The sequence below is a fragment of the Mesitornis unicolor genome, unplaced genomic scaffold, assembly GCF_000695765.1.
Source record: "Mesitornis unicolor isolate BGI_N332 unplaced genomic scaffold, ASM69576v1 scaffold49218, whole genome shotgun sequence".
Classification (NCBI taxonomy): Eukaryota; Metazoa; Chordata; class Aves; order Mesitornithiformes; family Mesitornithidae; genus Mesitornis; species Mesitornis unicolor.
The window spans coordinates 33,403-56,321 of NW_010203446.1; the positions used below are offsets into that span (position 1 = coordinate 33,403).

At 44.9% G+C, this 22,919-nt stretch overlaps 1 protein-coding gene across 1 annotated transcript in view; it reads right to left on the reverse strand.

Annotated features, from left to right (window-relative positions):
- PTCHD1 (patched domain containing 1) overlaps window positions 1-22,502 on the reverse strand; it is a 34,150-nt gene extending 11,648 nt beyond the window's left edge. The window contains exons 1-2 of the mRNA XM_010190706.1: window positions 22,332-22,502; window positions 9,388-10,048 (exon numbers count right to left, since the gene is read on the reverse strand). Of these exons, the coding sequence (XP_010189008.1) occupies window positions 9,388-10,048; window positions 22,332-22,502 (832 nt within the window). The remainder of the gene's footprint in view (window positions 1-9,387; window positions 10,049-22,331) is intronic.
- Between the last annotated feature and the right edge of the window lie 417 nt (window positions 22,503-22,919).

Genomic DNA, 22,919 nt, shown 5'->3' on the forward strand with positions numbered 1-22,919 from the left:
AGCGAAGCAATTTATAGTTCAAAATCTACTTTTCTATATAAAGTGAATATTAAATTCCACTTAAGAATCAGTAAAGTCTTGTTTTGGTGTTTAAGTAGCAGGCTGTCAACTCTGTTTAAACACGTGACTTTCTTTCCTCTGTTTTCATGAAAGACCTGGCAAAGTTAAAAGTCAGATTTTGTTCAGTGCAACAGAAGGAGCTGAGCGTTAGCGAGATCTGGTCTTAGCTGCTGGAATATTGATGTCTGCATGGCATGCTCATCACCTGACTGCCCAGACCTTGTGCAGATCTGAACCAAAAGCATTTGAGCCAAACCTGCATCGTAGGTGCAAGTCCGTGGTTCTGGGGCAAACAGCAGAAGTAGCATCTAACTCTTGCTGTCATCAAAGGGTTTCCCTGCCCAGGACTCCCTCAGTCCTACAATGCCTCTTCCTCATCTTTAGCTTGGAAACATCAGAAAATCCCCCAGGAAGCCCTGCTTAAACTGTTATTTGAAGAGACAGGGAGAAAGGCTTAGTTTTGTGGCACAGAGGATGACAAGAGGAGGAGGGCACAGGGCAGCAGCTGCCTGTCACTGCTGCTGGAGCAGGGTATGGACCTCAGGGTGAGTGGGGGGAGGTAGGACCACCCTCTACATGAGCAGAGCTGCACAGGATGGGACAGTCCGATGCCAGGATAGTCAAGAAATGACAGATGTGGCTGCCAAGATGAATTTCCCCTGTGATGCATGCACCTGAAGGCTCACTAGCCAAGGAGGTGGCTAGATGTAGAGTTAATGTTAGGGTACCACCAGGCTTGTGTCGCCTATGACATGCTTAGATTCATATCAGCAGACAAAATTGCTAACTGATTCTTCTCACAAAGTGATTTTTGGACAGATTTTATGCACGCTGCGTAAGAAAATTACTTAAAAGTAAATGAAAGCTACCTCCAATCACCTGTGAAAGGTTAATGTCTACCATGTTACAGAACAGGTAAGTGACACACCATATCTGACTGCTCCTGAAGACAGAGTAAGACATGATGAGTATATCTGGGGAAAAACCATGTTTTAAATCTGTTTTAATTTCTAAGCCCACAAGCCAAAATACAATTTGCTTCTAGAAGTGTCATCTAAGTGTAATATGGGCCAGTGGAATATGGATTTGTTTACCACACTTCAAGTTCCCCTTTTCTGGTGAGAAAGGTGCAACCAAAACATTGCAGGCATACCCTTAAATTCTCCTGTTTAAGTGATGTTTGTCTTTACTCATAATATCTGGATCAGCCAGATCAAACACAAAGTTCAAAATATTGCAAAACTTCAGTTAAAGCACATATGGCCTATAATTTTTACTGATGAAAAAAAAAGAAGAATAAAAGGAAAAATAATTACAAGTTTGGAACTCAGCTTGGGCTTTCCACCAAGCACCCAGACTTAACTTCCAACAATTTGATTTAATCCATCTCTGACAATGTCCTCTGCCAGAGTGCAGAGGTCTCATGACCTGAAAATGGCAGGCCCTCTCTCTGCCACACATACCTCTTGGCTATTGCCTACTTGGGTGATATTATTTATTAGAAGTTCAAAACATGTACAATCTCTCTTACAGAAAGACCTAAACCAGAAAGTCACATCCGTTCCTGCTGACCATCCCCAGGTCTTCACTGACCATGCAAATCCAGTATGGAAAATATACCACAAACGTGTGTGTGTGTATGTGTGTATGTATATATACACATACATATATATATATATGTTTATATATATATATATGTTTCTTACATGTATATATAAACATAGCAAAAGGTTTCTTTTTTCTAACCTCTGAACTTCCAGTATATTATCATATATGTGGAAGTTCCTCTTGAGGAACTTCACTACTTGAAGGAAATCAGGGTGTCAGGGCCAAACTCTCAGTACTTTCGACTGTTTGAGACTTCTCAGACAAGGCCCTCCATTAAACCATTGCATGCACTGACTTCCCTGCAGTTAAAAGAATGCAGACAGTAAAAATATAATATCTTTTTGCTGCTCTTTGCATAAATGAATGCTCATTAAATGTACTACATCACCTGTAACACACTTTTCATATGAAACAAGTGTATATTGGAGCACCACGAGTCAAGAGGCAATGCCTGATCTTATTGTGTGATTGTACAGCACTTGGTTTCAATATTAAACTGTTCTCTGGACTGACTGCCTGCATATACAGCTCCTCTTTTTTGAAAAGCATTATTTTACTGAGTCATTGACACTCTTCTGAAGCCAAGAAGCACATATGCGTGCAAGGTTATCACCAGGGTTTGTGGTGGTGAGGCGGGAACTTGGACATCTGTTGGCTGTGTTGCCATCACACGTGGCTGGCTGCAAGCTCTGCTTGCTGCTTTTCCACTGCATGGGAAAGGGCTGGTACAAGTGTGTAAAATACTCTGCCACCATTTGTATTTTAAGCCTATTTCCTTCCCATGCATTAGTGGCTTCTTGATGTTTGGATTCCTCAAGGGGCTTGAGGCACCAGATCGTTCAGGAGGAGAACTGGAGAGAGGCAGAGCAGCAGCTGGAGGAGGTGGTTAATCGCCTTGTCTTTGGGTAGAAAACACTGACTTTAGTGGGAGGACTCACTGGTACAGTGAGAGAGGAGGGGTGGCCTGGGGGCCTGCTTTTGCTCTTCCCTGTGAAGAACAGAAATGCCAGGTGATGCCTGAGGGACTGCAGAAGATGCACGGGTGCTCAGAGAGCTCAGGAAGAGACTGAAGGACTGAGGAGAAAAAAAAGAGAGGAAAAGGGAACAACTAGGAAAAGTACATGCCTGAGATTCTGCTCAGGGTAGATAAAACCAGATAATTTTATTTATGTCTTAGAAGAGGAATGAAAGGAACAAAATACAAAATGTTTTAGAACTATAACTGAGCTGCACAAGGTTGAACTGGGAAAGCTGAGCAGATGGAGTGACAAAAAAAACCAAGTGTACTTTCATGGCACTCTTGGAGTCCTTTGGCAGTGTGAAAAAAGCAAAGGATGAATGGTGAAAATCACTGGGAAATCTGAAGCAGCTGAGATACAACTGCAGGGTATGCTGGGGACCTGTTTGGGAGCCAAGGAAGTTACTGAAGAACAGAGGGAAAAGAAGAGAATCAGTGGGACCACCTGTGGCTGAGGAGAATGGAAGATGGAAGAGAAGAGAAATCTAAAAAGACCCCAAAGCAGCAGAGGGCACATGCTGGTAGGAGTGAGGAGAAGAAAAGATAAAAGAAGCTCAGGGAAACCAGGAGGTGCTGAGAGCTGCATCAGGAAGGAGATGTTGTGGCCTGGAGCAGGGAGACAGGTAAGACCTGCTGGAGGAGGCTGCCAGACACTGCAGATGAGATGAATGAGATGGCAGAAAGCAGCAGCGAGCTGAAGCAGCCAGCTGAGGTGGGACACGCTTCTTCCAGGACCAAAGAGATGGCAGAGGGGCAGCTGGACAGGGAGAGTGAGAAAGCTTAGCTTCAGGAATAAAAACAAGAGAGACTCAGTAAGCTTCATGTTTTTATTAACTGACAAAAGGAAAATCAGTGGAAAAGTACCACAAAAAGTCAAACATTTGTGTGTCTATGTGTGTGTGTGGACTGAAGGGCACCAGGGAAACCTGTGCAGGGGCTGGTTCTCTCTCTTTGAAATTCTCTATATGTAACCAAAGTTGACACTTCAGTTTTATTAAATATAGCAAACACTTGGGTGTTTGATAGGGAAGATAATGAATGCTTTTAGGGTGTACAAACTTGGCATATGTTGCAATTCCCTGCCAGCGTGTTCTTCCAGAAAACTGAAGGAGCCTTATTGGCATCGAGGTGCAGCTCCAGCGAGCCACAAGTGCTGGCCCGAGCACCCTCGTCCTCAGGGTACCTAACTTTCAGCAGTCCTCTCAGTTGCCCTCCTGTGCTTTTCACTCCCATTATCAAATGCACTGAACTCCCCTCTTCTTGTGTGTCCTAACATTTGCCTCCCGACCTTCTTTCCCGACTGTCTCTGACCTCAGATCCCATCTTTGCTGCTCCAACTTTTTGCATCCACAAAGACCCCATACAGATATCTCAGCTCACTCCTCCACCAGTGCGGCTTTCCTCCAGGCAGGCCACGTGGAAGGTATGCTTCCAAAAATCTGTATTTCTGAGAAGTGACTGGCACTTCTCTGCATCTCTTAAGTGCTCTCATGAGCCCTGCTACCTCTGGGGACCTCCCAAATTGTTCTGCACCTCTCCTGCTCCTATGCCCCCTTCTGCCAGATGCAGCCCTGTGCAGTCTCCTTCTTCCCCTGACTTTCCCCCCTACCCATGCCCTGCCTGGGTCCTGCCTGACACCTCCACCTGCTCCTTCCCAGTCATCCCTTCCTAGACCTGCCCTGTTGACAGTTTTCCCCTTCCCTCTTCTTGGAAAGGGTGTACAGAGAGGTCACGATGGGAGGGTGGAGGGAGGCGGTAAGAACAGGTATTTTCATTTGTCCCTGTTTTGCCAAGTTTCACACCAGGCTGGCTATCATTTCCGTTTACAGCAAGCTGCAAGCTTAAGCCGCTCTTGTAACTGCTAACTGGTTTTCCCCTGCTAGCATCAGAGGCTAAATATAAGCCCATGGAGCCGGCCCTGCGTCCCTGTCCGTATCTGGCAGCGCCTGGCATTCCACCGCGGTTTCACAGAGCCAGTGCTTTTCACGAACTTGGCAGCTGAAGAGAGCCGCCTCTCCCCGAATAAGCTGTAGGAGTTTCTAGAGGAATAGGAAAAAGATTGCTAATTTTCTCGTCAGTGCAAAGGGCAATATTGCAATTTTCTTTCGAGCCCCTAAGTTAAATGGTGCGCTCCACCTCTGGGAAGTAAAAAAAAGTCACGCCAAAAACTTGTTCAGCCAGGGCTTCTTGTTGGCCAATGTTTTGTTTGGGCTTTTTTGAGGAAACTGGTATTTTTAAAGGATTGGCAGTCATTAAGTAGCATTTAATGCGTAAAGGAAACTTAAGATGAATACGTTAGCATCTGTGCCAGACCAAACATCTGTAGTTTTTAATGGAGCAGGCAACAGGAAGTAAGAATTTTAATTCTGCTTTTCAGCTGACACTGTACAGCAGCTCTTTTAAATTCAGCCAAATAGAAGAATTTAGTTTTTTTGGTTCTTAGGGTCAAAAATGAATAGCCTTTGTTCAGCAAAGTATTCCACATGAACTAGGCATGTGAGTAATCTTGTCCTTAAATTACTTGCTTACACACCGATAAATGCCAATGATAGTTTTAAACAAACCACAGAGACATATGCTAATTCCAAATATGTCCAGACAAATGATGGGAGCCTGCCAAGTTTCACAGGTTTTAGGCTTCACTTTCACGTTAGAACTACCTGTATACATCCAGAGCCGAAGACAAAACGTTCCCAGTTTGACTTGACAAGATATCCCCAGAGAAGAGAGTGGCTGCAGCCAGCCTGCCCCCAGCACAGCCTCTCCATAGAGCCCCAGGCACTGCCTCCAGCCTTGCTCTCACAGCTGGACCTCTGGTGGTCACCTTCCCTTTTGGTACCTGCTGGGTAAGGAGGCCTCTGGTAACATCTGTCCTAGCTTCATTTTTTGCTATTCAGTTAGAGCTAAAAAGAAACTTGTCACAACATCGTCACAGCGGTGACATACTCAGGCTATTGTATAGTCATCAGTGACTGAGTTACTCTGACTTAATGAGTTACCTTTCGTGAGCTGGGTTACAGTAACCTGCCATAATTAAAGAGTAAAATAAATCAGAGTGAACTACCATGAAGGTGATTAAAACCAAAGCATGAAGTGTTTAAACCAGTATGTCATATTTAACAGGTGGGGTAGGCAAAAGATGTTCCTGCCTACACTCACACATTCTGAGCTTAAGAGTGCAACTTGGTAAGCCATGGTAATTAAAAAACTTAAAATTGTCCTACTGATGCAAAAGCTAAGGATTCAATGCCTGCCAAGACTGGTACCCTTCACTATAGCTTGCTTGTTCTTGGAAATGGCTGATGCTGAAGGGATGTTACAGAAAACAGCATGAATAAAATCTAGGATTAAAGAACACATGAAATGGAGTATTTTGCCGACATAGTGCCTGAATTATTAGAACAGGCTTGTGACTGGACAAAGTATTTAAACTACTCAGAAAGTAATTATTGAAAATATGAAAAAGCAGGTAATTGCAAAACATTGCTAACCAACTTTAGTTAATGCATCTTGGAGGGGCAGTGATGAACTTAATGAACAGGAGAAATGGTGTGAGATAAACAAGACGTAATTCAGCAAGGACAAGGGTAACCTTCCACGCATTGGTTGGAATAACTCCTTGTGGAAATAGGGTAGAAAGTGACACAAAGGATCTGTGAATTGCCAAATGCCAACCATTTCATACTGCTGAGAAAAAAATGAATGTCATATGGGGATGTATGAACAGGAGTGCCATATGCAAGATGTGTGAAATCATCCTCCTACTCTACTTGCTGCTGAAAGCCTCAGCCTGAATCCTGCGCCTGGATTTAGGCACCACACTCCATGGAAGATGTGGAAGGGCCAAAACGAAGAAGATTGCTCTAAGTCAGGTAAGCATAGTCTGAGGAAACCTGGTATGAAAGGGAAGAGGACTGGGCAATTGAGACTGGTCCCAGATATGCAAAGAAAAAGAAAAGAAATTGTTTTCCAGATGCAGTGGATAAACAAGGAGGACAGATGAGTTACAAAAGGGGAATTCAGGTTAGACATGATGCAAATGCCATAGCGGTAGTGCAGTGAAACACAGTGGGACGTGGCCCAAGGAGAAGACAAAGTGCAGGAAGGGAAGTATCTGCTAGGAGAGACGTAATCTTGTCCTGTGGCAGAGGGCTGATGATGTCTGGAGAGTGTCCCCCCCGCCCTTGGCTCTGTGATGCTAATGAAAAGTTAAAAATCCTCAGCTGCTATAAACCAGGGAAACTTCATTAATGATTTATACTAGTAAAGGGGCCTTGCCTTAAATGTGTCCAGTGTAATAATTTTTTCTATCTAATTTTTGCTTTTAGCCATGAGATTATGAGTAATAGCTATGGGGTGACACTGGTAGCCAGAAATCCTTTAGCTTTCTAAAGGTCAGTTAATCTATGATCTAATCTGACGGTCACTGAAATTAAGTGGAAGTAGTTCAGGGGGCTCGAACGGAGGGGGGTTTGTGTTTCTAGTCTTCAGTTACCCCGAGTTAAACCAAACCATCCTTTATAAGCAAAACAGCATATAGGCATGAAATAAATTTTGAAACGCATGCTGAATCTTTCTGTTGTACTGCAGGAAAAAAAATGAAACCCTGCCTTACGAGCTACCTGCTGGTTTAACACAGTTCTCATTAAAAACTCCAGAACGTCTTTAGTGCCTTCTGTTCACCTGTTAATATTCCTGTCCCTTGGGAGATTTTATGCAGCTGGGGAAGCAGGCAAGATTCACACGAACCTTGCTGCTCTGTCTTGACTTGTTCACAGTGAGAACTGAGCTACATAGTTGAAACTTACTCTTTTTAAGAGTGGAATACTTCAACTAAGTAAGACCAACCCCCCCTCAAAAAAAAAAAAGAAATGAAAAGCAGAGTTTGCTATACAGCTCAGCAGTTAAAGGAGCACTAAAATAGGAGTGTGAAACTTTTCATAGCTATCTGTAAGTCTTCAAAGATTTCAAGTCTCAGCATAGTCACTATTAGTGTATTAAAGATCTGAAAGGTTGTCTCAGTGAGCAGATGCTTTGATCCCTGAACAGAGCTAGTATTTCATAATTTTACTTGCTTTCCCCAGGTACTTTCATTTCATTTGGCTGGACTTCAGACTGCTTTTCTACTACTCTTGCAACACATATGGAAACCCCCTTCTATGAAACATCGTATGTAATATACGCTACTTAGTTTGAGAAGTTGAATTCTGTAATACGTGCACTGGCATAAAAACTGACAAATGAAACCAAAGACTCAGGTCAGAAAGCTAGCCTTCTTTTGACTCTGACTGTCTCGTGCTGCATTTCCTCTCGATTACGATACAGTTTAATTTTCATGGATGTCATCTGAAAATGAGAGCCAATATAGTGTAGCTGGATTCTCTTTGTCACTGAATATATTCTGTACGTTAACTGGTAGTGGTGCGAAGCACCGAAGCGTAGTCTTTAATTAAAGTGCAACAATACCACAGCTACAGCACGGGCATGGCATAGGAACCTAGCGCTGGATATAAAAATAGCTGTGCTGAAACATGTCATGTCACTACACGATGTGACTGAGTCAGTGGAGACTCTCTTACACTTCAAACCTGAAGTATTACTGAGCACTGATTTTCAGCTGGGGAAGCTGTGATCAAATCAATGCATGTATTATTCTCCACAAATGAATAACGGCGTGAACAAGGGTGTATTAAACACCTACAGCGCACAAAGCTTTTCACACTGGTTATGAACCAAACGCAAATAAAGAGGCTGTGAACCCTCCAGAGCTCTCATTTTGTCTCCCATGAAGTCCTCCTGCCTGTTCGGATGCAACACATGGCATCCCCACAAGTGTGCTGCCAACAGGAGAGGGCACTGATTTCAGGTTGGGAGCAAGCTGATCACCCTTCTCTCCTCCTTTTTCCTACCCTGGAGGAGAAGAGAACAAAACAAAAGAAAACCAAGCCAAACACATAAAAACCCCCTGGTGCCTCAGAGTGAGTAAAGGTGGTATGAAAACCAGGGAGACGAAGACATCTCCGCTGCCACCAGAATTAGAGAGCGGCTAATGCGCTGCTTCCCTCCTTAGCCCTTTCCTGCGGTATGTGCTAACCGGATGGCTCTGACCCTGACCAGGGGAGGCAAAGCTCTCCACTCCAGGGCTGTGAAACCCTCCCTACACTCGCTTAGCTAACACAGGGGCTTCAGCAGAAACGTAACCCAGAACCATCCACTGCCCTTATCTCATGGACAGGCACCTGCCAGGCCAGGTGTACAGCTCCGCTCCACTCTCTAAGTGCCCAAAATCCACAGCCCCTTTGATTTGCTGGCACAGCTGACACGGACACTGCAGCACAGGGACCTCTGCAAAGGTTTCCCTCCAATGCTGGCCACCAAAACCAGAATCAAATATCCACAGATAAGCAGCAGCCAGGCTCCCCCTCTGCAGAAGGCACAGCACCTGCACACCCTTGTTCCTCGCTACTGCAAGGGCACTGCATCCTACAGCAGGGTGTTATGCTACACCAGAGCCCCAGGCATGTTTTTAACATCCCAGCACAGTACAAACAGTTTAGGCAAGGAAACCATGTGGATTTGGTATGGGGCAGCGTTGCAGGGAGGAGGCACTGGGAGCCATGCAGTGATGCTTCTCTGCTTGCTGGGAAATGCATCAGGGAGGCACAAACACACAAAAGAGAGAGGAGATAGCAGATAGTTACCTAACATGACGAAGGGGATTCCCAGGAAGGTGGAATTGTATTTCCCACCAGTGAGATTGATGATCCCAGCTGCAGTCAGGGTAGCAAGGGTCACGGTCAGCAATCCCAGCAGGCCAAGCCAGGGTTTGCTGCGGACACAATCCTGCATGGAGCAGCAGAGAATGGCCAAGGTGACCACAAGGACCAAGCTTGTGATCAGGTAGCGTTCAGACACCCTGCTCGTCTTCTGGAAATCCTCCTTCAGCGAAGAAGAAGTGAAAGGATACATTTTGACTTTCCTGTTGGATTTCTGGAAAAGTTCAACAGTGTCACAAAAAATGGATTCCCACTTCTCTGCCACCATGTCATTCAAGGAGTTGATTGCCTGCAAGTAGTAGGTGAGCTGAACGGCTTCTGCAGACTTCACTCGGTCTTTGCTGTGCACAGTAACCCCACCAAGCTGATGCCCATTATACACTTCCCTGCCATCCTTTAAGTGAGTAATCGGGTAAGTGATTGCAAAATTAGTTCGATTAGAAGAACGAGCAGCCTTTAATTCCTCCAGTACATGCACTATGTCGTCCACTATGCATGTCTTGTCATTGTTCAGGATACATATATGGGCAAACGTGTAATTGAAACCAGGTCTTTGAACTTGGATCCTGGTCACAGCAGAGTGCAACTACAAGGGAAAAAGAAATCACACACGTTATTCATCAGTTCATCTTGCACAGCAGCAGCCAGAACAACAGCGGCTCCTCACCTCCATCCCTTTCCTATTTGATCTAAGCAATAACAACAAAAGTTCTGGTGACTGCAGTATTAATAGCACATTTATTGCAAAAAAAAAAGGAAACATGCATTAAAATAGCCGTTATTATTCCCCTATGTCCCTTGCCGGTAACCTGTGTGTGTTGTGACTTGCATCTGTGCCGTGGTGCATCTGCCTTCTGGCCTCTCTAAATAAGGAATCTCAGAAGGTGCGGACCTGCACTTTCAAGTGATCTAGGCAAACATAAAAGGGACAGTTACAGTCCGACTGTGTCTGGGGACACCGTTGTGTTCAGGATTGTCAAATTACTCTTTCGCCAAATAAACTTCAGGTTGAGAAGGCAGAAGGGCAATGTGAAGAGGGGTGCCACCCGCATGGGATGTGCCAGCAGCCTGGCAGTGGCAAGGCACCGGTACTTGCTCTGAGTAAAGGACAGGCCACAGCTGCATGTCCTAAGTGCAGAGATTGTCAGCATAGGAGGAATAAGAGAGGCGGCATTAATTATTTGCCCTTTCTTCCCCCTCCCTCTTTCCCCCATCATATCCTCTGCAAGCCTGAGAGTGGGAAGCAATGGCAGAGAGTGACGCTGGTTTTCTCCTTCTCTCTCCAAGAGGGTCTGCTAATCAGGGAAGGCCCTAATTTTAGGGCCTGCAGGTTATTACTTGGTAAAGTAGCTTTTAGTGCAGCCTCCTTTGTAAGCTGTTTTGTATCCTTCTGAAATTTGCCATGTCTGAGCTCTGACCCAAAGTGCATTCAGTTATTTTTGAGCATCAGAAGGACTGAAAAATTACACTCTCTTCTTGAAAAAAATATAGGAAACTCTTGCAACCTTTTCTGAATCTGCTTTAGTCAACACAGAAGCAGCAAGAAATCTAAAAGACAGTAAAGGAATAGCCTGAGTAGACAGGTTACAATATTTTTCAAAAGTAGACTACTGAGTTTGATAATGTCGGGAGCCTTAGCAAAGCACAAGCTAGTTTTTTGCACATTTTCCTTGCAAAATGCACAGGCCTTGCCCACCACTATCACCATTTCACTCCTTCTGCGCTGCTCTAGTTGTGCAGAGCACCAACACCTTCTGTAAGGATCCTGCTGAGGCCAAGGCAATGCTACCCACCACCACAAGCCTGAACAGACGTTCTCTGTGGCCAAGATGTCCTTCATGGTGGGTAGCCATGAAGTTCAGGAAGGGGCTCCCTCTGCTTTTTTCTAGCTGGCACAGAGGGTATCCAATATCCCAAATGCTGGAGGGTCCTGCACACCGCTGCATATGTGCTTTGTGCACGGCTCGGTGAGATACTCGATTCTCTTGCGGTATGAGCAGGGACAAGGAGCATGCATCCATCATGCTGTTTGGTCCCAAAGGCCCCGTGGACGTGGCAAGCTGTGTGGGTGGCCACGTCTACTGTCGTGGGAGGAGCAAATCACCGGATCTGCTCTGAGGAACTGCATGGATTTATCCTTTGGTCCTTTTTACACCGAGGGAAACGGCTGCAGGAGCATTGCAGAGGTGTGGCGACACAACCAGGGCTGATAAAAAAGAAGGAGAAGCCCTCCTTCACCTGCAAAGTGGGGAGATCACAGCTCTTCCAGGGAGTTGAGAAGTCAAATTAAGAATGACTCTAATTTCTTTTCCTTAAAGGAGGAATAGTTATTTTCTGCCCTCAGATTTTGAGCAAGACAGAGAATTGGCTAAGGGGGCACAATTCCTTTTATTTTTCCTACTTGCATGTGCTATTTTCCGCTGTAATCCAAAGAGGGCAGGAGGCTCTTAACGTCCAATAAAGAGGCTGGGTTTAGGCGGTATTTAAGGGAACTGGCTTCTTTCTGAAGATAAACACCGATTAAAAAAATAGAGGATAGGGTACACAAGAGCAGTAGAGCTTATGTACTCATCTGGTAGCAATGGACAAAAAGTCTAATAATCAAGGCTAAAATCTTGTGTTTGTTGAAATTAAATAGTGACTTTTGTGTGGTATTTCAGACCTATTTGCAGAAAAAAAATTATACAATACTATGAATCTGATTGTTTTGTGATTACAGCGCATAATCTGTGACGGGTATAAATTTAGTTATGTTGCCTCAATTTCTCAGCATGATATGATAGCATATACGCAAAGATTAGAAAATTCATATACTCTGAACTTGTTTCTCTAGCAGCTTGGGGCTGTATTTTTCTGCATTTGAGTAGTCTTTACTTTCGACAGAACAACAGTTCGATATTGACATTAGAAAGATAGGTTTGAAAAATGAACTGAACTAACAAATCCTTCCACAGTACTGTGAGCACACAATACCTGGCCACAGTGAGAAGCAAAATTCTCCATCGTGGTGGGAGAATAAATAAATAAATAAATAAAACTGTGCACTAGATTAGGGGCTTTCGCACAACTTTCTTCTAAAATGAAAAAAAAAAGAAAAAGATTTGCAGGAACATACCATAGAAATGAACCTGTATGGGGAATTCTTCTCAACTTTCCAGTTTGGGTCTGCAAACCTCTGCTCTGCAAGAGCTGTTTTGGGGTACGAATTCAAATGTATGTCATTACAATTTGGTGAAAATGCCCTGACTTACTGAATCCAAGACAGATATCTGATTTTAATTTTTTTATAATGTCAGCTACTGTATGGTTTTCATTGTCAACGGCTGTAAAATCAGATGTCATATAAAGAAGCATAGCTGAGGACAACTAGGAGGAACAGAAGGAATTTCCTGCCTGTATTAGATTCACAATACAGCTCCTTCAGAGAGGATCCATCGAGTGACACAATGCAGAAGAAACTAAACTGTCATGCAACTTTTATCAAACAATGTATATTGCGATTTACCTACCCTGCCTCACTGCTGCATTTGCTTCTTCCCACATCTGAAGCACTTTCTTTTAATATTTAAGTTGTAAAATAACTTCATCTGTCACAGCTGTTACTTCATCTTTAGTGAAAGGCTAGAAGCTAAATGTCATAGCTAAAATCCTCATTTCTTCTCGGAAATGATCATTTCAGACTCAGGATCCCGCTCTGTGGCGGCAGGCTGGTGCTTCCTGTGATGCTGTGCTGGACCAGGCACTGTGTGGTGGGGACCTGCCCACTGCACCTCCCAGCGATGGGGCTTTGTAGACGAGAGGGGAGCAGGCAGACAGCTCTGTGTTCTGGCCCCCAGAGCCTGCTGCACGCTTGTGCAGCTTAGGGAAGCTCTGAGATGTACTCTGAGCTTTGCCAGTGGCCTCAATGTTTGGTCTCGGACTGGAGGCGAACAGCCAAAGAGGATGAAAACCTGCCGTTCCCTCCATCCCTTCGAAGTATGCCAAGCACTGTCCCAGTGCACCCAAGGATTCAGCTCTGGAAAGACTGACTTTCATCCTTGGGACAAACTCATTGCTTCACCCACACTTTGATTTTTCAGACCACATCCTATGAAACAAACCTCTGTCACCTCAGTATCGGGCAGGGGCGTGCTGCAGTGTGGCTGCAGGCTGCCTTTCTCCCTTTGCCTGTCTGTGGCAACCCGAGTGCCACAGGGCTGCAGTCCCACGGCACTCTCCGCTCTGTTGCCATGCTGGAAATTCAGCTGCAGCTATGCAGATTTTTCCACTTGCATCCAGAGTCTGCACCCATAGCCCCTTGTGACCAGCTTCCACAGAAAACAGAAGGTCCAAGAGGTTACAAGGGCATGTCCTGTAGGACATGGGATTCAAGGGATGTAGTAGTTCAAGGGATTACACGGTCTGTAACCTGGCTTGCCTATGGTACACCAGAAGGTCTCCCAGGAAACTTCAGTCTGTTAACAGGAGATGGTAAAGGCTGTGGTGTGATGGGGACAACATTAGCAACATGCTAATGCATAATGCATATTGCACTCCTCAGTGCAGCAGATCTTAAAAACAAGTAACCTTATTCTGAATAAACCTGGTACCTAGTACCAAGGCAAAAGACTGACCACCAGATCCTCCTTCATCCAGCTGTTTTCTTATCCTTCCTGATACTATTAGGAGAAAGGGAGATTTAAAGGAATAGCAAAAGCTGAATGACTATTTTTTTCTTGAAAGGAGACATGCACTGCTTGCTCATCGCTCACAGCTTTTTCAGCTAGCTAACAATGCAAGGAACCAAAACGCAGTTTACTGCCGAGATGCCAGAGCACTGCAGCATGAGAGCTGCACAGCATTGCCTAAGCTCCCTTGCCACTGTGGCACACTGTCCCTGAAAGCACTCAGGCACAAAATAGTAACTTTCACCTCCCCCTTCCATTGTTGTTTAAACAGTGACCATCACTTGCAATTCCCCTCTCCATTCTGAAAATGGTGTTTATGAATGTCCCGTACCGTGCCAGAGATTTCTAGAACAGTGTTTTCTCTTCCTTCAGCCTTTAGCCATTTGCATTTGGTAACATCTTGGTCTTTGTTTACTCTAAATCCCACGCTCACTCAAGTTAGTTATTTTAGCCAGAGAGGAAAGATGGTTTCAACCAAGAGACAAATCCCTTTCTGCAAATACCTGCAGGTGAGGACTGTACTGGTCTCACTACTCCACACGACGTTTCAGCCTGTGGCACAGCGGACAGATGAGAGGTAGCGAAATCACACTGCCCTGCTGGCTGGTTTTGCCCACGGGCCCAGGAGGAGATGCCAGGAGGCAACACATGAAATCCCTTCACTTATCTTGGGCTAAACCATTTGCTCCAGGGTGTCAGAGAGCTGCAGCTGCGAAGATTTCTTCAAGCTGTTTTTGGCTGCCAGTCTTCCTACCTCTGCCGCTGGCACAGGAAGGTAGGTGCCAGAAACCAGAGCCCCTTGGTAGGCTCAGTTTGACTTTCCTGGGATAGGCAAGCCCTGCACCGTGCTCTGCGAGAGGGCTCTTCCCCATACAGAGCTTGGCACAACTTTCAGCAGCAGCAGCAAAGCTGAACTTGAAGGCAAAGGGGTTGTAGTACTTAGAGATGTATGTTCAGGACAGAAAGGAAAGATCGATTTTGTCCTTACATCCATGCAAAAGATGCAGGGAGCGACAAGAAAGGGTGAGGAAAACCTCTAGCCCCTTTCTTCGTTGAGAGGTCCTTTCTTTAATTCAAAAGTGAGCAGGTATTACCAGAATTTTGTCAATTTAATCAGGTAACAAAAATGCCTGCAGCCTCCCTGCGAAGCAAACAGAACCCATCCCAGCAGGGAGGGCTTAGAAACTGCTGATTCATTTGCAAAATGGTCCAATCCCAGAAATCCTTTAAGCCCACGTTATATAATCTGCTACCCCGATCAAAGCTATGGGCAAAAGGGATAAGGCACCAGCGATGGCCACCGGTGTCCCACACGGGTCTCGCCTTGCTGGTGGCACAGCTTTGCTCCTTGGGAAACTCCATGGTGAGAGTTACAGCAACATGCAATGGGATGCTTCAGTCTTGCAAAGCTCCTATTCCCAGCCCATGGGAAGACATCCCGACTCCCACGGGAGCTGCGTCAGAGTCATGGCCACCATTTTTAATATTAAGGATGTGTACAACTACCTTCTGCTTATCATATATAAAGCAAAAATGTGTTTGGTTTTGCTGCTGAGAGGTGATGTGCGGTGTTTTACAGGGGCCATTACTCATCGTAAGGACTTGACAATGCTTTGTTACTTGACATACAGCTGACAAATGGCCAACTAGACAAAACTAGCTAGATATACTGATCTCCTCCTGTACTGCAAAGGATCTGGCACATGGAGAGACACGTTTTGCACACAAGAGTAAGATCTTTGCAGTGACGTATCACTTTGTTTTGTTGTGATTGCTATTATTTGACTCTATTTAGCTTTTCAGTCTACATCTGACGGTTCAAATTAAAGATAAGCTTCATTCTAGCCAACTCTTACAATTTTTTTTTTCTGTCATTTTCACCAAGTCTGCTTTTACTCTGAGCCCTGGAGCCCGAAGTATTGTGATATTTTAAAAAAATCTCTGCTTTCATTAAAAAAAAAAAAAGAAATGTCTGATCTCACGGTTATGGAGGAAAGCCTGAGAAGGTTCAAAAATAAAGTGGAGAATGAACTCATTATCTATTACTGCTTAAAATCTCATCACTGTTTTGGGTTCAAGACTGAAAATCTAGACAGCAGGATGAAGACAATAGTTTTACATATAGGCTTCATTTTCATGTGAAGCTGGTTTACTCTTTTGGTAATTTTTACAGCTAACTTGTGCCAAGGAAAACGAAGAGGAGAAAAAGCCTTTAATGGATAGCCATAAATGTCTCCACTTTTTTCTATGATCTCAGTAATCTCTGGCATTTCATATCTTTGCAGAGTGCTTTTTTACTCCAAGAGTTGGCCTTCGTCAAAATGTAAAAAGGTTATGAGAGGGAAAAGACTTGCACAGTTCCCAGCTTAATTCATGAAAGAAAACACTGTGTGCTCTGCAGGCACAGGCAGAATCCAACTATTAAGAGTGTATTTTCATCAGAAGAAGGTGCAGAGAGGGAAGGCAAGGGAGCCCTTGAATGGGGCTGTACCCTGCCATCAGTCTGAGACCAGGGGTCCAGCGCAGAGGCTCAAAGGGGGCTGGTGGGCAGCAGCGTCCTGACCAAGCCAGTCTGGCCGAGGGATGGAGAGCCTGCACATACCCGGTGGAGGAAGCCAGGAGATCCTCATGGCTCAGGATAAACACGGGATGTTGCAGCTGGACAGCGTGCAGTGAGGAATGCTATGGGGAGCTGGGCTCTTTCTCCAGCAGTCCTACAATCAGGTTTTCTGAAGAGACACTATGACACTAATTATGCAAGCTATGTATTTTTGCAACTAATTTTTTTGAGCAGTCCAAAACACAGCGAATTGTATTTTCTCCAAACAATTTTCATGTAAATAAAATCTAAAAATTGTTCAAGCTACATGTCGTCAACGGAGGGACAACTATTAGTGCTCAAACTGGCAGATGTGCATGAATTTACATTTCCATCTGCCTTCTTGGTAGCTACAGAAAATTGCTAGATATGATTTTTCTTTCTAATCTGAAGTGGAGAAGCTCTTCTAATCAATATTGTCTTAATTCTGACCATCACCCTGCTAATTCTGCCTAAACTTATCCCACAGAGAGAAGCCCACTCCAGTTCTGGGGACGATTGCTGCTGCCAGAGGACAGGATGCCCGGGCAGCAGAAACCCTCTGTGCAGCCTGGCGTGCAGCTCCAAGACCCATCTTTCATGATGGAGAAAAAAAGAGATGAAAATGTTGCTCCTGCAGCTGATCTTGCATCAGCTCCGCCACCGGTGGCCTTCTCCACGTGCCCTAGACCTCTCCATAAACAGCCCTCCATCCTCACAGTGCTTCTCAGGGGGCTGCAGACACGGTGCAGGCTCTTGACAAGGGCTCCTCCAGCAGAAGTGTGACCAGCAGTCCCTTCCTCACTGCAGGAAAACCTCAGTAGCTACAAGTTCATGGCCCATCACGTTAATTTTAACAACTATTCATTCTCCCTTCAACAGGAGAGAGGGGGACGTTCTCCTGCTGTAAACCCCAACTTAAAGACAAGGTCCAGTGATAGCTTTCGGGAAGCCCAAATGTGGTCAGTAGGGAGCCTTTGCAGCTTTTCTCGAGCTGGGAGGTACCAGTGGCCTGGCCTCGGTGGCTGTGGCCCATGGAGGTGTCTGACCTCCGATGCCTGCCCTGCCTGCTTGCTATGCTTTCCCAGAGGCGTGACGTGCTCTGTCACACACGTCCCGCCACGTACTGAGAAAATCTGTTTGCTGTGTGCTCTGGTAGACAGGAGGCAAGCTCTGACCTTCCAAGGCAGGAGAGGCGATGCAACACAGGGTGCTGGGTGTCCCTAGCACAGGCTGCCCAGCTGGCAGCAGCTTGGAGTGCAGGGTTGTAGGGGAGCATTACACCACGATGCGAGGCGGGAGGGGGAGCGGAGGGACCAGCAGGACACTGTTGTCCTCCCTGGCATGGGCAACTTCAGGACTCCTGCTCCAGCTGTGGGCTGGCGCTGCGGGAGAGATCAAACCCTCTCACCTGCAGGAACCACGCTGAGGAGCTGCTGCTGCTGACACTGGGAGCTCCGGGGGGTTTCTGCACGTGCTTCTGTGCTGTCCTTGCAGCCTGCTATTTATCTTCCCTCGCTGTGCCCAGATCTTACCTGCGTATCTTAATTCTCATCTGTTTTCGCATAAGATACATTTTAGCCCTGCAGCATTGTGCTGCTATGACAACAGGCTTGCACTTCTGCTGCTTTCACACCCTTGTTTTTCTTGTATTAGGACTCTTCCCCTCATCTTACAGCCTTCCTCTAAAGGCATGACTTCATCCTTTATTTTTTTTTTAGCAGAATTCCCTATTTGTTCTGTTGACTGTTTCATAGCGCTGGAGCTACCTAGAGAAGGTGGAGACCTACGATATGCATTGCTAGAGCCACAGTTGACTGCCTGTGCGCAGGCATTCAGAAGTAGCTGAAGTTTTAAAATAAAGGGTACCTTGCGTTAGCCAGGATTGCGACAGACCCAGCTCTCAGCTCTGCTGAACAACCAGAACCCACTTCCACTGACTTTGAAAATACTGGCTTAAGCGTGCCATGTTTGTGCAGCAAAGCACTGGAAATTCCACAGACACAGGAACTTAAATATGGTTATTTCTTCCATGGGTTTCCTCACACATAGAAAATAAGTGAGGAAATCCAGTGAAAACGGTAGACAGAGTGTGCAGGCACACATGTTAACAGGGACATAATAACTAAGGAGCAGAGAGGGGAAATAAAACCCCAACAAGTATGAGGTCTACAAAATTTTGAGGTTAGACTGTTCTGTTCTGCAGCAATCATAAGTTATGCAGTTCTTAAATAAATGTGTCCTTAATCAGAAATACCTAATTTCACTATTCGCTTGGATGTTCAAATAGATATTTAATCAGTTAGCTAGATCTATTGATGAGAGTTTTTATATGAGAGGGACGATATATAAGCACTGTCTGAAAATACGTAAGTAGGATAAGTTTCTTTAAAAAAAATAACCCCTCATCTACAGACTTCCATAGGGGCAAACTGCAAATGCAGTCCTCTTCAGGAAGGCATGCACCATTTTGTTCCCTTTTCATCTTTACCTCTTGTCATCTTAAGTAGAGCTTTCGCCAAAAATATATTGGTACTGTGTTATTGTTATAAACACAGTATTGTAAGTGGAAGAGAGGATATCCTTCTGGAAAAAAAAGAAAACCTTTCATTTTAAAAAAAGTATTTTGTATTACAATGCAGTTAACTCACTGTAAGTATAGAGGAATGAACAGGCTCAAAAGGACGGGTGTCTCAAATTCTGGTTAAATCAGAGTATATTTTCTGGGGTTAAAAAAATCTGGCTAGGTCTCTATGCCTTCAACCTACGAAGTTTTTAGGTGCAAGTGGAAATACTACCATGAAATGGTAGGGGGCTGCTCTTACACAGTTTTTAGGATTAGACGATTTGTACAGACTTTACATAATCATCTGAACTTCTGCACGATGGTCCACATCAAATATTCCAATTATGTTTGTTTCTCCAAACACTTCTTGGAAATACAGGGGTAAAAGCACACTTCCTTCAGTTGGGTGTTTTTACTTCCTACCTCTCTGTCTTTCAAGAGTGAAATCTTGAGGAAGAAAGGTCCTGTCCACCGACAGCACAGGATGCCAGTGCCTTGTGCTCAGCTGTAGAGTAGATACAGTAGCGAGTAAAATGTCATTATTGCCTTCCTACAGTATCTCAATCTCAGGATGCATCTCTTGCATAGCTGAGATTCTCCCAAGGCTTTTGTTGGATCATCTATTCAAGGCCAGAGATCCAGGAAACGCTTGGGTTTCTCCCTTTCTTCTGCAAATGACTATGCTAGCTGGAAACAACATTGGCATGGCAGGTCCAGAATGGTTTAAGCATTTATGGGGAGTTATGAGAGCTATGGACAGAGACTGATACAAAAATAATGAAAAAAAAAAAGGTACTCGGCATAATCTCCAAGTCAAAACTATTATATAAGGCAGCCACACGCCTCCCTGCTAATGAGCAGGAAAGCCCTTGTGTGGAGCAGCTTGTACGTTCAGCCAGACCTGTCACTGTCATGTGAGCAGCCAACGTCGCGCTGGCAGATGCACGCTGTCAGCGGGGAGTCCTACAGCAGCTCCTGCTCTGGAAGCGCCGCTTGAGATCCGGGCCCGAGACAGACGTGAGGCTGAGCCCTTCCCTAAATCTCTTCCCAGCCAACACGGTATCATGCAGTGGTCATAATGATGAGTTTCTTGGGCTGATAGTGTGCCCATGAGGAATTGCACTAAGCCAACAGGAGTATTTTAGTGATGCTACTAAATAAGTTTTTTCATTAACTAATTAATTGGTTAGGATGTTAGAGTGATTAACTTTTGACAGTACCAGCTATGTTTCAATTTCAACTGCTCAGATCCCCAAACTTTGTATCCCCTTACTAAGGGGTCAAAAATGGAAGCTGATATCTTCCTCTGCCAAAACCAGAGGAAATCTTCTCCTTCCCTTGCCAGGTGACTAGGGCGGCTCTAGCAGTTCAAGGCTCATTCCCTTCCCTCCGTGGCTGATGAGGTGGGATACAGCAGGCAAGGAAACTGAGAAGAGGTGCTGCAACGGCAGCAGGCACCCGCCTGGGGACACCGTCCTCCTGGGTCTCCCATCCTCCTGCTAGTGGGTGGAGATGCAGCAACAACCATGCGGGAGGAGTCAGCGTCCAACCTGACACCTCTTCTGAAGCAAAACCTCTTCCTTGGGGAGGTCACCCCTTTCCAGAAAAGGAAAGATAAGCAAATGCTGCCATATAGGTTCTCTGTCCTGCCCGTGCCTACACAGCAGCATTTTCAGGAATGCAGGTGGGATTACTCCATGGTTTCACCCAGGACACTTATTTAATAGCACAGCACTTTGGCTTGGTTGGCTCTGGACTGGGGCTGGGAGGGTAACTTCAGATGCCTTTGCTCTCTTCTCCCCTCTATGCAACTGTACATATATGTATATATAGGAAAAGCTTGATGGCCACCTTTCCCTTTCCCCTTCCCTCTCTCAGTCCAGTTGACACAAAACGATGTAGCCCTGCATCACCAAGGATATAACAATACTGGGAGCCGGGAACCTTCCTGTTTTACTGTGCTTTGACCCACGGGGCTGTCCACAGGGTTGGATAGGCAGCTGCGTAAGCCTGGCTCTGCCCACAAACAGAAGAATAATTAGGACAAAAGAGGTAATCTATTCTGCACAAGACATACTGGAATTAATTAGATAAGTAAAGACTTGGAAATAATGCATCAAATATGCATGACAATGTCAGCTTAACAGTAAGAGTAAACAGTCAAATGGCAATGGCGTTCATTATCTCAGTAAATGAAAAATAATCATTTTGTTGGCAAATTCTGTCTGTTAAAAATGAGGCAGCATTAAGTACTGACAGAACTTTCTAAGTTATAGCTCTTTTGCTGATGTGATAAATCTTATGCAGAAGTTTGCTTGCGGAAAGATTCTGAGTACCATTTATTTGTGTGTCACTATGCTATTGATAAAACTACAGATCTCTAGAGAAAGCAGTACAGAGAAAAAAATCCATTATCATTATTATCCTATGACTGAGTAAATGTGCACACACTGGATGCAAATGCAATTCATGGTACAAGAAAATGAAGGAATGTAAATTGTCTCTCTGGAGTTTTCTCATTTTCCAGTAACATTCCTGTTACTGTACTTAGTGAGTCGATGCTCATTAAGTCTGTTTGCTGATCACTGTTGGGTAATATGTCAACAGCAAAAAAAGGAAAACATAAGATACTGAGTGGCTCTTTACTATGGTTCTGTATGTGGCTACAGTAGAAATAAAATATAAATAAATCCACTGTAACAGTTATTTCCTTGTTTAGTAAAGAGTGAGGTCTCCCCAAAGTCTCTTACCATAGGTAGTTGCATCTATTTTCTCATTTTAGAAGAGACACTCCCTGAAGCTATTAAAAAGAATTAACATTTGCTTTTGTACAGGCTGACAGTTTGACATTTGGGGGGAAAAAAACCCAAACCCAAAGCAATGCTGAGTCTCCAAGGTTTCCACAAGGCAACAGTGAAAACGTGCAGGATTGAGCTAGCCACACCTCTGGTTATTTGGAAATGTTCCTTTCCTTTTTCTTGCGTGAACTTGCTGCTCTTAACCCATCTTTTTTGCATCTGTCCTCCCTGTTTTCCCTTCAAAGATTGTTTGAAACTACCAGGGTGTAAACTAGAGTACCAGCTTCACCAGATGCAGATTTCCGACATGTTATGACATACAGCACGGCGAGATGTCCTGTTCGATTGTGACTTGCACGCTCCGTGCTGCTCAAGTGACAGGGAAAGACGCTGCCCGCTCTAACTTGAACCGGCAGCACAGGCTGCACCATGCCTGCAATCTACAGCCGAGCTGGCTTTTTCTTCATCTCTGTGACCAGCATTATCTGTGATGGTGGGTTGGGAGCGGAGGGGGAATTAAAAAAATACTACCCGCTAAAAATAATTGGCTGAGTTATATCATTTGCCTTCATAAACTATGAGAAGGAGGTCTTGTGCTGCCCCTCTCCAAGCAGAAGTGCAGTCCAGACACAGCAGCAGCCCCCAAAAGCATTCTCGGCAGCTTGGCAGCCTGGTACCTAACTGTTTTTGAAGTTTGAGTTTATCAACGCCCGAGTCGCCTCAACTCGAGAGCACGACGGCAAAGCGAGTAGTGAGGCACCGAAAAATAATTTATGCCAACAGCCTGCCCTTCTTGCTCACCCAAAGCGAATAAAACCAAAACGGGGAAAAGAAGAAGGAGAAAAAAG